The sequence below is a fragment of the Triturus cristatus genome, chromosome 6, assembly GCF_964204655.1.
Source record: "Triturus cristatus chromosome 6, aTriCri1.1, whole genome shotgun sequence".
In the NCBI taxonomy this organism is placed as follows: domain Eukaryota; kingdom Metazoa; phylum Chordata; class Amphibia; order Caudata; family Salamandridae; genus Triturus; species Triturus cristatus.
Genome location: NC_140589.1, coordinates 1,463,719,727 through 1,463,733,471, shown reverse-complemented (window position 1 = coordinate 1,463,733,471; position 13,745 = coordinate 1,463,719,727). Strand labels below are relative to the sequence as shown.

The window sequence follows — 13,745 nt, the reverse complement described above, 5'->3', positions numbered from 1 at the left end:
ACAACGGAGAAATAAGGAATAAGAATCTCACCACTACTATCTAACCTGCCAGTTTGTGTTGAGATCAAAATATTTCCAGAGAGTATCCTACGTTGTTTGTGAAAAGAAGTTGCATTACATTCCGGAGTTCAGTGGCTTGTACCTTGATCATCAAGTATTCCATGGCATGATCACTGTTTGATAACAGTTTTGGGATGACCTTTTTAGAAATCATTTAATTACACCTCTTCTGAGATTTATTTGGAGATCAGATTTAGGTTTGAAAGCAATAGATTCTAGGGCAATCCTGGATGAAGCCTTTCCCCTTGTTCCAAGCGTACAGAGAGGAACAAAAGTGTATTGTTCTGCCAGGTAAGCTCTTTCTCTAGCCTGGTAGGTTTCCAGGGTTTCTGGGCAATTCACAGTTTATCACAACTGGTGCGGCTGGTAATTGGGGACCAGAAAATTCCAGAAGGCTAGTTGGTCAGTCCGGCGTTGTTGGTGCCTGGAACGGGGTCTGCATCGCATTGAGGCTTCTAAATAGTAAGCAGTTCATTTCTTATCATAGGCCTTTCAGTTATAGTTGTAGGACAGTCAGAATATGTGGCGGTCATGCAGTATGCCACTCACCAGTAAGTTGTGAGTCAGTGGGCAACAGCCATATTCCCATCCAGAAGGGCCAGTAGCAAAACTATGCTTTCCTTAGGGGTCATTTCCTTGGAGTACCATGCAAGACATGTTTGTGACTGGGAGATATTGATTCGCTGAGAATCCAAACCTTGCTATGAGGAGGTGATTAGTTCTAATGGTCTACTTACAAATCATAATGGCTAAAAACCACTTATCTAATTTTAGAGGAATGGGACATTCTGTTGCATGCTATTCAGGGAGTGAAATAAGCATAAACACTGAGAAGATAGGTATGTACTTCTGTATGTATGTGTGTGGTATTTGTATAGCACAGACCTAGCCAAAAAGGCATTGGAGTGCTTTACATGGTCAAAGGCAAGCATACAGTCAACGAGTATTAGGAGAGGTAGCGGGCTACTTGGAGCAGAAGAGTACAGTTACTGTGTTGTAATGTTCTTCAGAGGGTTGCAACTTCACCTCTTTCCTAAACTAGATCAGCATTGGTGCACTCTTGATGGATACTGGGATGTTCTTCTATATCCCGGGTGCATAGATGGAAAAAGCCTGCTGCCTTGTTTTTTTCTTTGTAATTCTTAGTCTGCAGTCTCATGATGCCCTGGCTGCGGGTGTGGCGAGAGCCACCAGAGATCCTGTCTGCAAGATAAGCAGGGGTGGATGTGATGTTTGTTTGTAAAAGAAGCAGCTGGTTTTAAACATGGTGTTGGCTGACGAGGGGTGGCCAATCTATTTCCATTACGGTAGGGACGATTTGAGCATATGTGTTTTTCTTCAGGGCCTGGATGAGAAGTCCTACAGAGCATAGGATGACCTTAATAGGAGGGTGGGGGGGGGCATTGTGCAGTTTGGGAGGCCATGCCGCAGGGCATTCACCACTATCCAGATGTGAGTGTAGGAAGGCTTGATCAAAGAAACAGTTTTACTTTCTTTGAAAGAGATGGCATCAGGCTGTCTTTGGCTTCATGGCAATGTGTTGCTTGAGGGTGAGGGTGGTGTGCAGGGTAAATCCTGGTGAAGGCATTGATTAACAGTTGGGGTTTACGCTGTCAAGGTTCATGTCATTGAGCCAAGTTTGTGCTAGTTTTTGCTTTTTGTTCTAGGCAAACAGCATAAATTATTTCTTGGCTGGTATGATCTTCGGGTGGATGCTGGAAATCCTTGTCTGGATAAGCTTTAGGCAGTGTCTGAAGTGTTGAATATCTGTACACTTGCGCACCGTCAGCATAATGATGAACTGATTAATGGATTTTGATGCTGTTACCTGTGAGTAGAGCCACAAGGGGTGAATGTAGAGGTTGAAGATGCTTGTGGGCAGTATGCCTGGCTTCGGTTTCACAGCACAGGAGACTCACTGAATGAAACTTCAGCTTAAGCATTTAAGCTATCTGGAATTAACCGCCCCGGGACAGCTGTCTTTTCACAAAAAGTAGGGGAACGGTTTTTCATAAGTTAAAAAAAGTATGGGCACTTTGTACCCCTCCGATCTCGCCCTCTTCAACCTCTGGGTTTTAGACTGTGGACATGGGAGAACGTTGTTAAAATGCATCACATATCGCAAACACCGAGGACACCAGCAAACTTCCATCCAACCATACGTCAAATTTCCCGTCAGAAAAGGGTACGTTATGGCCTCAATCTGCAAAAAAGGGACATAGGAGAAATAATATGCCTTTATGATAGTAAGTTACACTTTCTGATTCACAGAATCAAAAATTGGATACGTTTAGGGCCATAAATTGCAATGGGGTGGAGTGTCCTCCAACATGGCAGATTTTCCAGTCACAGATGTAGGTTTTGGGTAGAAAGGGTGCTAGAGACACAAGGCAACAAATGTGTACAAACTTGTGTGTTTGTGCATTTTCACAAACATATCACAGGAATTTTTGCACCCTGAAAACACACATCAATTCACTCTTTGGAGTGAAGTAGTAAGTGACCATCTCTGATGGAAAAGAGAAGGTGACACAATGCTGAATGAAAAATATGTAGTCTGGGAACTCACAAATTTCAGGTTGTAGAAAATGGCAGGGGTGAATAGCAAGTGAAGCCAGGCAGGCTAGAGTCAAGAGAGAGCAGAGTCAGAAGGAAGAGAGCCACAGACCTGTCAGTGAGCAACAACCCACCGTGTGCAATGAGGGCACCAGGACGGGGCGAGACCTTAAATCCACTACCTTACAAGATCTGAAAGTGCTTCTGAGGGGGTGTGGCTATCAAGGCAGGGAATGGGGCTTTGAGCACTGCCCGTGAGTTAGAGTGACCCTCCTAAAATAACAATCTGAAGTTTCAAAGGCTGACACTGACGTCTTGGGAAGGTTGTAAAGCCTCGATGGACATCAGCTCAGCCTTGAACACAATGTGAGTTGGAAACACTCCCTACAAGAGCATTCCAAATCACATTGTCCTCACTAGGTGACCGTGTGAAAGAAGCCGAAATCCCGTAAAAGTTCACACGGTGGCACTGTGTGAGTTGTCAGGTATGAAGTCAACACCAGCACACCAATGGCCAGTAATTATGTACATTATTTTTTACTAAGTCTGTCTCCGAGAAAACTTGTGTGCAGAAAATTGATCTGGCTCTGTTGGCCTAAAAGAGACTTTGTGTAATATATGTTATGAGATTTGCAACATGAAATTGTGTGGCTGAATTATGTGCCTGCTGATAGCTATTATGTGGAACCCAATCATAATCGTCGTAAAATAGCTCTGAGGGTTATGTGTTAGCTACAAACAGCTGCCTGTAAGCCTCAAGGATAAACATTAACATAGGTTTTTCACCAATGTTTCATTCTTCTAAGGTTGATAACATGGGTGCAACTAAGTTAGGCTGAAGCAATTAACAATTAAGTTCCAAAAACACTTATTTGTACTGGGTGTTAAATAAATGGTCATTTTAAATGTATTAAAACATATAACGCTATATATTTAACATACATACAGAGTGAGTTTGAAAGAGTAAACTATTGTCTCGGTCTATTTCTTTGCAGATGTTTGAAGCCACCCTGTTGGCTGATTCTTTGTTTCTACTGACACGATAAAACTCATAAAAAGTACTTTCGAATCTCCTTTTAAAGGAGTTGTCGTGGGGAAAAGACCCAGAAATTCCTTCTTCTGCTTGGAGGCAGCAGCATCGCTCCACATACACTCTGGGGCCTTTTTACAAACCCCTTGTGCTGCCAGTACATCACTTTTTCCCATATTAAAAGTGACTTATAAATAAGTCCCAGTATGTCCGCAGACACCACTGCATGTTCCCCAGGTAACAGGGAAGCAGATTCATCAGGGACCCTATGCCTTTTGGTAGCTGCCAGAATTGAAGTCCACTCCAACAAGTAACACACACATATTTCACAGAAAACTTACAGAGTAGAAAATACTCTCCCTACTAGAGATTTGTTTAAGGCTACATTACTGAATAAGTTGCACTCTCAAATTTTCAGACTTGTCGGAAATAAGAATGAATTAATTCGGAAAAATTGGATTAATGCTTGGTAATCAACAACTGACATACATTTATACGAACAAGCCTAGGATTCTTCTTAATCTCCTGAAAGTCAGAAATCTACTCCAAATGTAGGGCTAACCATACAGTGGTAGATTATCAACTTTTTACATGGCCCAATATATTTAAATAAAACAACAGTTGATGGAGAATGCAGCTTGTCACAGAGCCTCTGGGTTACAAAAAATCCCTCAAAGCATTAGGAAACACAAGTGCAATTTCTGCCTCAGGAAATGTTTCCTTAATTTGAAGAGTGTAATAATCAAATGAAAGCTGTATATTTTTATTAAATATATTGACTTCACATACCATAAAACAACCTCGAAGGATAAAATTGCTAATGCCACCGTAGTCGAAGTCCCGTTGGCCACATCTCCACTGTACGTTAACACAACGGAAAAGTTCAAAAGTGTGGCTATAGTTGTCCAAGTAGCATAAACTGCGATTCCATTATGGACCTACAGAATAATAAAGATCTTAAAAGTAGGAATAACATTAAGACAAAAAGGGTCATTTTTTCCTATGTATTCATTCTCGTTTGCATGAATCTCTGGAGATCCAATGCCTAGTTGAAATAACTTACTGCACCAGTACCTAGGGAGCCCCTAATAAACGATGCACTGAGTCCTCTCCTTTTTTTTATTGAAACACAAAATGTATTACAGTCATCTCATAATAAGCAACAAGGCGACACATTTAAGCACTTAGTGGAAGGAGCTCATGTGGAATTCATCTTTTGAAGAAATGAGAATGCGCCATGAAAATACTTTAATGTACAGAATTTATCCTTCAGTCCAGTATCCTTTTGGAACATCTAACTCTGAAATGTGGTAGTGGAGTTTCCCCAAACAGAGAGGGATGACAATCCCTGAAACCAAACATAAGACACTTGATGAAGACTTATTGCTACCAAAGAGCATTTACAAGCCATTTCTCATGGAACGGTGTCAAACTGGAAAATGTGGAGAGGTCACTGAAGAAGAATATCGAATGATCTACATCGTTTTTGTGATTTAAAACAAACAATGCATGTGCAGTAACAAATCCCTTACGTTCTTGTGGTATGTGGCCCTTTTCTACCATCTGAGCGAGATTAGCTTGAGAAGACAGCACAGTGAGTAATCACATTCAAGTTTTGCATTTTTTTAAGGAGTCCAACAGCTACACAGTATGATTCTTTGCTGAATGTATTACTCAGTGTGGGCTGATGTTTAGTAACTTAAGAAAGCTGCATTTGGGATTTGAAATTCTGAGTTCAATTTTCCATCCAGTCCTCTCTTTTCCTAAACAGGATAAACTTTCCTGCGGGGTAAGTTAGTTTATTTTGGATATTGAAGTTTTCCAATAGAGTTGGCTGGCTAGCAATCCTATTATTTAGAGAATTATATCAGCCTTGTTTGAGACCTCATTCACTAGTGGCATTACAGCTTTCTGTACAATTGTATAGGTTCTTTATGTATACTTCACTCATGGGGAGATATAAAAAAGCCTTCTATCAAACACTGAATAGAATAACAGAACCACCGTATATTGTATTTTTCCACATATATCATCCATATGTGTGCATCCAATATATCTGCAGTCGAAATGCACACACGGGCATCAAGATATTTGTGAAAAGTACTTACCAACTCTGCAAGATCCCCGCCTCGTCACCGTTGGCCCCGCCGTTAACTCGTAATACATCGGTCTTTAGACCCCCAGTGTCGAGGACTGCTAGCGGGGGCAGACTCAGTCCTACGGTGGCCAGTCAGTCAAACTCATAATAAGGCCCATAGTAAGGTCCTCATTAGGGTCTTCACTGTAATTCTGATGCAGACAGAAACATACTAGCACTGGAGTTACACGTTGTGAAATTGAAACGTACTTTAATTTTGCTTTATCCGCGCACATTTCGGCTGGAAATACATGATTAAATGTGTACAGAAACAAACAGAAAACAGAATGGGTGAAAAACTGGTGGAAATCCCCTTGTATTGTCATTACAAGGGTCAAACCTCAGATTCACTCTGGAATTTGGCCCTGGGGATGCTGAACCTCGGAGTATCAGTCTCATCTGGGAAAAACTCTACACCAGTTTCACCTTCGGCCTTAAAAGCAGGCCCTGAGTGGTAATGAGGGAGCAGTGTAAGTACAGGGGAGGAAGAAACTGGATATGCAGGGATTGATGTAGATTTCCTCAACCTACCAGTCATCTCTTAGATTTTTGGTTCAGGGAAACTGGTTGTCAACAGTGGTGGCTTCTCGGCTAAGGCGGGGGAGCGTCGCCCCACTGCTTAAGCTGCAACCTGAATTCAAAAAATAAAATGATAATAACGTTCGTTATTATCATTTTGTTTTTTGTATTCAGCTTGCAGCTGAAGTCAGGTGGGCACTGGGGGAGGAATGGTGGCATCACCTAAAGTGAGACTGCTGACCAAAGCGTCATGCGCACTCTGCATGTTATTCATGCTGGCTGTATTTCAGCCTGGGTGGAGAACATGCTCAGCCTGTCAGCCCCTGTCTAAGGGCCAAACCACAGCGCTCAGACCAATTACAAAGCTGCAAAGGCAGCGTTGTGATTGGTCAGGGGATTCTGGAAGGATGTGTGTTTCCTGCTGAGAGGAGGATGGAGCAGAAGAGGCGGCGGCCAGCGGCAAAGAGGTAAGTGCTTCTTTTTTTTATGATTCCTCCCCCTCTCCTTCCCCTGCCCCACCACCCCTAGTCGGTAGCAGCCGTTACTGGTTGTCAACGTCTGTAGGCTCACCACATTGTCTCCTATATAGACACCAATAACCATGCATAGTCTGTCCAGCCCACACACAACACGTGTACCTCACCATGCACAGACGATAGAGACTATACAGCTTTTTGGCTATGGAGATTATACAGCTATTATAGGGGGAAAGCTTGTATGTCCTCTCCCTTCCAGTTGTACAACTGAAAAGGCTTGCACCTCTATGACTATAGCCAGCTTACACCAGCCAACAGTAGTATTCACCCTCTACAGATAAGGCGCTGAGTGGTAATAACTTTTGGCCTATTCTTGTAGCTGCTTTCTGTTCTGCAAATTCTATAAGCGTTGCGTTCCTCAATGTTGTGCGTTTGGTTTTAATTCTTCACACTCGAGTGCCCGTGGCGTGCATGGTTTCTGAGCATGCACAACATAGACCAATCTACACATGTTTTAGAGACTTTACTTCATCACCACCCAAAAATGTATGTTACCTAGTTTTACCTATTTGCCCCGAAGCACAATAGGGGCCCTAAAGGGTAACATTCAAGCAAAACCTATAGTACTCAAACTGACAACTAACAGAAAGCATTATTTTGCCCCTTGGGAGGTGCCCAAGGGGTATCTTTAAATATGTCTAAACATTTTCTTTGTCACAATCCAGCATCCATGCCAGAAAATAAGCACGATACGATAGTTAGTTTTTGATGTTACCATAAAAATTTACACCAAAAATGTGAAGTATTTCAAGTGAGCCTACACCTCCAGGCACAATCATGCTACGATAGCTTTAAGAGGCACCTAAACTCTGAATACAACTGAGAAATGATAGACAGGAAATAACTCCCAAAATTCAGACCACTTTCTGCCAACGTCCTTATTCAACTGTTGTTCTGTCGTTTAATTTGTGCCAGTGGTCGCGGACCGATACGGATTTTTTATCATCAGACTTTGACCCAAAGCAAGAGAGAGAAATGCAGTAACAGGAGAAAGGAGGAGGAAGAGAAACACAAGAAAACAGCGATTAACAGGGAAAGCAGAAATAAATTAAAAAAACAATTATGGCAAAGTCAATAGGTCTAGCCTTCAGCAAACCAATTGGCTAAGCAGCATATGGCAAAAAGAGGAAAGAATAAAAACAAAACAAAAGTCAACATAGGCATATGTCATCACACTTGTGGGCATATGCATCATGATGCCAAGTCGACTAGGCATGCTGTGTTAAATGCCTGCATGCTTCACCACCATTCACATATGGCATCGTTCAGCATCCATTTAGTTTTTACTCACCGTTCCAAGACGACGGACGCCAATCGTGGAGCAGTAAATATAAAGAAAGTCAAATGTACACAAACATAAAAAAGGAGTAGTCTGGCAACAAATTGAAGCAGCTGAGCACCCCAAAATATATTTTTTAAGCATTTCTTAAATGAACACAATGGGTGAAACACAGAGGCGTGGGCAACATCAGATTGGGGGGGGGGGGTTGCATGATCAAGGTAGGAGCCTGAGGTGAGAGGGCGCAATAAATGTAAAAAAAGAAAAGATAAAGCAACTATACAGGAAGGCTGAGGAGGGAGTAACACGGTGCATATGGGGTGGAGTGAGCAATTAGGTGGAAGCAGCACATGAGGAAGAGAGTGCAAAAGAAAATGCCTGCAATCCCTTAAAGTGATGAAAGACAGCAACAAGTAGTTCCCTATATGTAAGCAGTGGAAGGATAAAAGCCATCCAATTAAAAGATTGGTAAAGAAACTGTGCTCCAGAGGAGGGAAAAACACAAGGAGGAGGAAAGCCACAGAATAAGAAGCAAGCAAATGAGACTGCCAAGAAAGAAAGTCTGTGCCAAGAAACAGGCTGGCACAAAAAAGTACTAATGTAGGGCACAATATGTCTTTTTGACAACATACTCCTAAAAGCTGCCTGTGGGCGAGGTCCAAAAAGTGAGATAAAGAAACAAGAAGTGTAGAGTGGTGGAGGAAAGACGCATGGGGTGGATTAAAGACTAAGCTTCCTTAGTAATGGCAACCCTGGCATTCAGCAATGGACCATAAGAAAAAATTGGGCACCTGCGCATTTTATTCTGTTTATTTTTTTGTTTGTTTGCTTTCATTTTATTCAACAGATCTCTGTGAAGTAGCTAATGGTGTGGTACTGCACACAATCCTGATATTAACAATAAAGAGGAACTTACGAGAATCCGGATGAGCCAAAGGTCTATTTTTCTAGACTTCTGCAGCCATAAGCCATTAATGTACAGTGCGCGGTAAGAGATGATGAGGACACAGTAGTTTGTGAAGGCAATGAATGCCAGGAACACCAGGGCTGGAATGATATACCTGTAAAAGAAGAAGTGGAAATATCGTATCATGTTTTGTTGTTTATTTGAATGGTTGTGTAAAATCAATACAAAACAGATTTATAAAAAAAAAAAAAAGAAGAAGTGGAACAATAGGTGCATGGAGATACGGAGACATTTTCCCTATATAGGCAAAATTAACAGAATTAGTCAGAGGTACAGTGTTTAAGAGCTGCGACGTGCTGCTACTGTTCCATCAAAGGCACTACACTATGGGCCAGAAGTTCAGCTACTTGGTCATAAGAGCACCTCTGCTGAGAAGAACTGGTACTGTCCCAATGAAAATTCAGCAGATCTGCTGATAAGTGCTGGTATTGTCAGAATAAAAGAGTGGCAGTCCTGCAGATCAATATAGATGCCTCCTTCTCCCTAAAAGCGGCAGTATTGTGTCTTGGCGGTGAGGTGTATAAAGTGTCTACATGCCACCAGATACAGATGTCTTTGGGTGTCAGAGGATGACAGAGGGTCAAAAGGTGGGCAGTCATTTTTGATAGCTTTCTTGAATCAATAATAGAAGGGGGTGGTGATGGAGTGTCCCAACACCGAGATAGCCAGTCGGAAGAAAAGGATGCAATGTGATCTGTAATTTTCCTCTCACTACTATTAAGCAAAGGCTGGTAGGATTCTGCTTGCTTTTTCCACATGACTTGAAAAAAGGGAAGAGTTATAAACACATTTTTCATTGAGAATTTGAATGAGCCTTTAAAAATCTAACACTGAACCCCCAACTTGACTACTGAAAGCCAACGGGCGACCCGATTGAATGCATTCTTGGTATTTCCTAGGATGATCCCATCCCTACCTCTAATTGCTGTCTGCTACATCAAAAAACGAGATGGCCATATTCATATGAACAGTGGAATATCTACTAGGGATAAATCCATGCTGCATGAGGAAACCAATTGATAGATTATCCCAGCCAAATGATTACTCAAGACTTTCAAAAACACCAGTGTTAATCATAGGATATTAGGTCGTAAGAAGGATATTTCCTGGTGTGTTTATTTTTCTCCAGGAATATCACTATGTTTATTTACATTTTTGATAAAGGGACCTTTAATTGCTCAAAAAACCCATTGATTTTATCAAGGAAAAATTGGCTAACATGCCATTAAAAATTCAGATGGAACTAATTTTGAACCAATGGACTTACTTCCAAGTTGACCTTTTATTCCCATGATTTTCTCCCCCAATGTTAAGGGTTGTTCAAATTTAGTAGGGAGTTCTTCATAAAGAGGCATTTTAGCCCCAGCCAGAATGGCCTAGGATACTCAACAGAACAGTCGGAATCTTCATAATTAAGTTGAGAATAAAATTCCCAAAAGACATGTAAAATTCCCACAAATTTGTTTTATCATCATGCCAACGTTATTATATACTCTAATATTATATTTGTGTTGGCCTTTTCGCTAATATTAAGGGCCAATGTCTCACCTACTGACTATGCTCAAACTCTGAGTGCTTATGATACACCCTTGCAATACTGTCTTCGAGCTGCTTTAATGCAAACAACATCTGACCACTTAATGTTTGTAAATCTCCTTTTCCTCATCCAGGCACAGGCGAGCGGATCAAAAACCCATACTCAAGCTCTAGATTTGAAAGTTGTATACATGTGTTTTCCTTTTGCCAGCGAGCTTCTTGACCACTATGACTAGTAACACTAAGCATGGCCCCCAGGATCACTACCTTGGCTGTATTCTAAGGATGTTTAGCTGGGGAGCCTCCTCTAAGCTTATCTGACCACTCTTTGTTAATAACATCAATAGATCTGCACATCCAAGCTCCCTCTGTACCGATGCAGAGAGGAACCGGTTGGCAGCCATCTTCCTTGAGTGTTTGAGCAAGCCTTAAAGATTTCTCAGAGACCTCATCACTTTTGGTAAGAAAGTGTGTATGTTCCCTGAAACAAATCCTTTATACTGCCTTTCACAGTGTCTAGGAGGGCAAAATCTGCCCCCCTCTATTCCTTGCCGAAGTGGAGCTTCACCCTTGCCATCTTCTCTCATGGTAGTCCAGGGCATTTTGTGTTATTCTCTGTTTTGCCTCAGCATCCCGACCTCCTAGCATCTGCCACGGGGTCTGCTCTCACCATGAGCCAGCATCCAGCAGGCCACTGAGCCGCGTGCAAGAAGGGGCTTAATCCCCTGCTTCCTGGTCACTACGCAAAGAAGCTGTGTGTATGGCTAAGCACACGCTACTGCACAAAATCCAATTCCTCACCCAAAAGCAGGTAAACATTGAAGACTCCATTGATGTTTTTCCTTTTCATTCCCTCGGGGACCACATGCATCGCTCAGCAGCTGCACGAATAATGTGCTATCAAAATCATGTAAGCCAATTATGATGACACATCGGCCGATGCCACCCGAGGCAGCATCATTTCCACCCATCCCTATCTTTCTTAATGCAAACTTCATTCAGTAAACTGTGTTTTCGAGGGGAGTCGCCTATCCGTTTAAACGAGCATTGCTGGGAACTCGAGTCCAGGTCACGAGTCTCAGAGACTTGGGCTAAGTGTTGAAGTCAGAGTTAATTTTGTGACCGTCACTCTTATCTACTCCAGATAACCAGGAACTGTTTAATTTCTGCTTTAGGTTCTGCTTTGCTGTGTTATGGGGAAAACATATACACAATTTCACATGTATTTTGAGAAACTGCAGATTTATATTTTGTGGTGTAGGTTTGTATTTGAGGGTAGGTGAATGGCGATACAGCGCCTCTCCTCCACCACCCCAGAGCGAATACATTCACCTGCATGGCTTTGGTCACTCTGCTTACAATCTCAAAGTGATGCGCATCAAAAAGATCCCAGGAGTTACCACCAAAATGTTATAAGCGCCATCTACAAACTTTCCATTCAATCTTTCCCTTCAGTGTCAGTTGATCCCCCAGTCTCCCTCCCCTCTCCACCTACCCAGCTCACCACAAGCCTCCACAATGTGTCAGTTGTCAATTCTTTCCAGTCCGAATCATTTCCAAATGTTTGTGTGCCTCAAGGCACCATTTCACCAAGCAAAAGAAAAAAAAAAAAAACTCCCTACACAATTCTCTGTTCTTCCCCTAAAGTCCTCCCTCTTATCTGGGGCCATGGAGGCCCCACAACACCCTGCTGTTTTACCTGCTCCTCCAGAGGATGTTACTCATGAGACTCAGATAAGCCTAGTAAACCTATCTAGCTTTTTCTTTCTTGCTTTCTTTATCCTGGTCTGGCAAGGTAAGCGTGGAGAGAGGGACTCTGCGGAGAGTCGGGCTTGCCGTTTCCTCCTCAATGTTGGCAGCGGAGCATTGTACTTGTTTCTGGCTGACGCTGGTGTAGTGATATGATTCCTGGAGGCCCAAGTGTATGTCAAGCGGTGCTTAGTGGGAACTATACACACCTAAGGTGGTAGGTAATAGAGCACAGGGGTTCAGCAGAGTAACAAAGATGATGGTAAGTATTTGGCACATTGTATAGGATGGCAGTAATCGATAGGGGCAGCTCATCCTCACCAGAGCTCCACTGACCACCCTCAACGTTTGAATCCTCTTCTGCAAGAGATATCTCAGTTTCTCTGGTTGAGAACATTTCATAGCCTTTTTTGCTATATTATGACTTTAAATGGTGAATCCTCCTTTAGATATATCACAGTTTAGACTTACTCTCGATCCCACAGAAAAAGCCAGCCAATGTTGAGAGCGTTGTTGAGCATCCACACAAGGTAAAACCAGATTGGGAATAGATCTGGCTTTATATACATCCATCCATTTTCGTTTCTAAGGTCAAAACAAAAGTAATGAATTAGCAACAATACATGTGTTAGAAAACTAGAACAAAGTGTGTAATCTCATATATAACCCTAGGTTATAGGCATCTGCAAGAAAGACAGCTCTCACATATGCCAATGTTCAGGTTAAATGGAGAAAGCTCCCAAAAAGAGGTGCTGCAACATAGATTGCCTATGGAAAAAGAACAGCTTTATAGAATTTCAAGATCTTCAAATGGCTCAATCATAACTTTACGCCACTGGTCTCTGGGCCAGACAAGATGGTGGTTTTGGGAAGAGCTGCTTGGAAGCCAGACAGCCTAGTTCAAACAGCAAACGAGAGGCAAGTGAAGGTATTGAGATATTGGTTACTTTCAGGATAATAATGTCTTTTTGAGATGATAAAAAAGCACATTTTAACCATCCACCTGAGAAAAAACAAATGGGGTGGCAAAGTGAGCTAAAAAACGATGATGGATTCAACCCAGATCTGTGACTGTGGGGTGAGTGTCTGAAATGTTTCGGCGCTCCATCCAGCATCTCCTTGTGGTTGCTTTGTTCACTTTAAGTTGGCAGGGAACGCCCTGACGTGGGTCCCTTGCTCACTTTGCCACTGGATTGAAGCTAGCCTAGCTGATGAGGGGTGTTACCCTGAAACCGGTCCCAGAATGCTTGTTTCCGCTCCAGGGAAGACCTGGCTTGGCAATTCGGGCTGGACTGTTCCCATGAGGCACAGGGTCAAGACTAATTTTCATATAGCTGGCTCCGAACTGGGGTGGCGAAGTGAGCTAAAGAACGATG

General features: G+C 42.4%; 1 protein-coding gene across 1 annotated transcript in view; it reads right to left on the bottom strand.

Moving 5' to 3' along the window:
• Window positions 1-13,745, bottom strand: part of LOC146821545 (uncharacterized) — a 190,043-nt gene that overhangs the window by 30,420 nt on the left and 145,878 nt on the right. The window contains exons 3-5 of the mRNA XM_085612535.1: window positions 12,841-12,954; window positions 9,034-9,178; window positions 4,436-4,584 (exon numbers count right to left, since the gene is read on the bottom strand). Coding sequence (XP_085468661.1) covers window positions 4,436-4,584; window positions 9,034-9,178; window positions 12,841-12,954 — 408 coding nt within the window. The remainder of the gene's footprint in view (window positions 1-4,435; window positions 4,585-9,033; window positions 9,179-12,840; window positions 12,955-13,745) is intronic.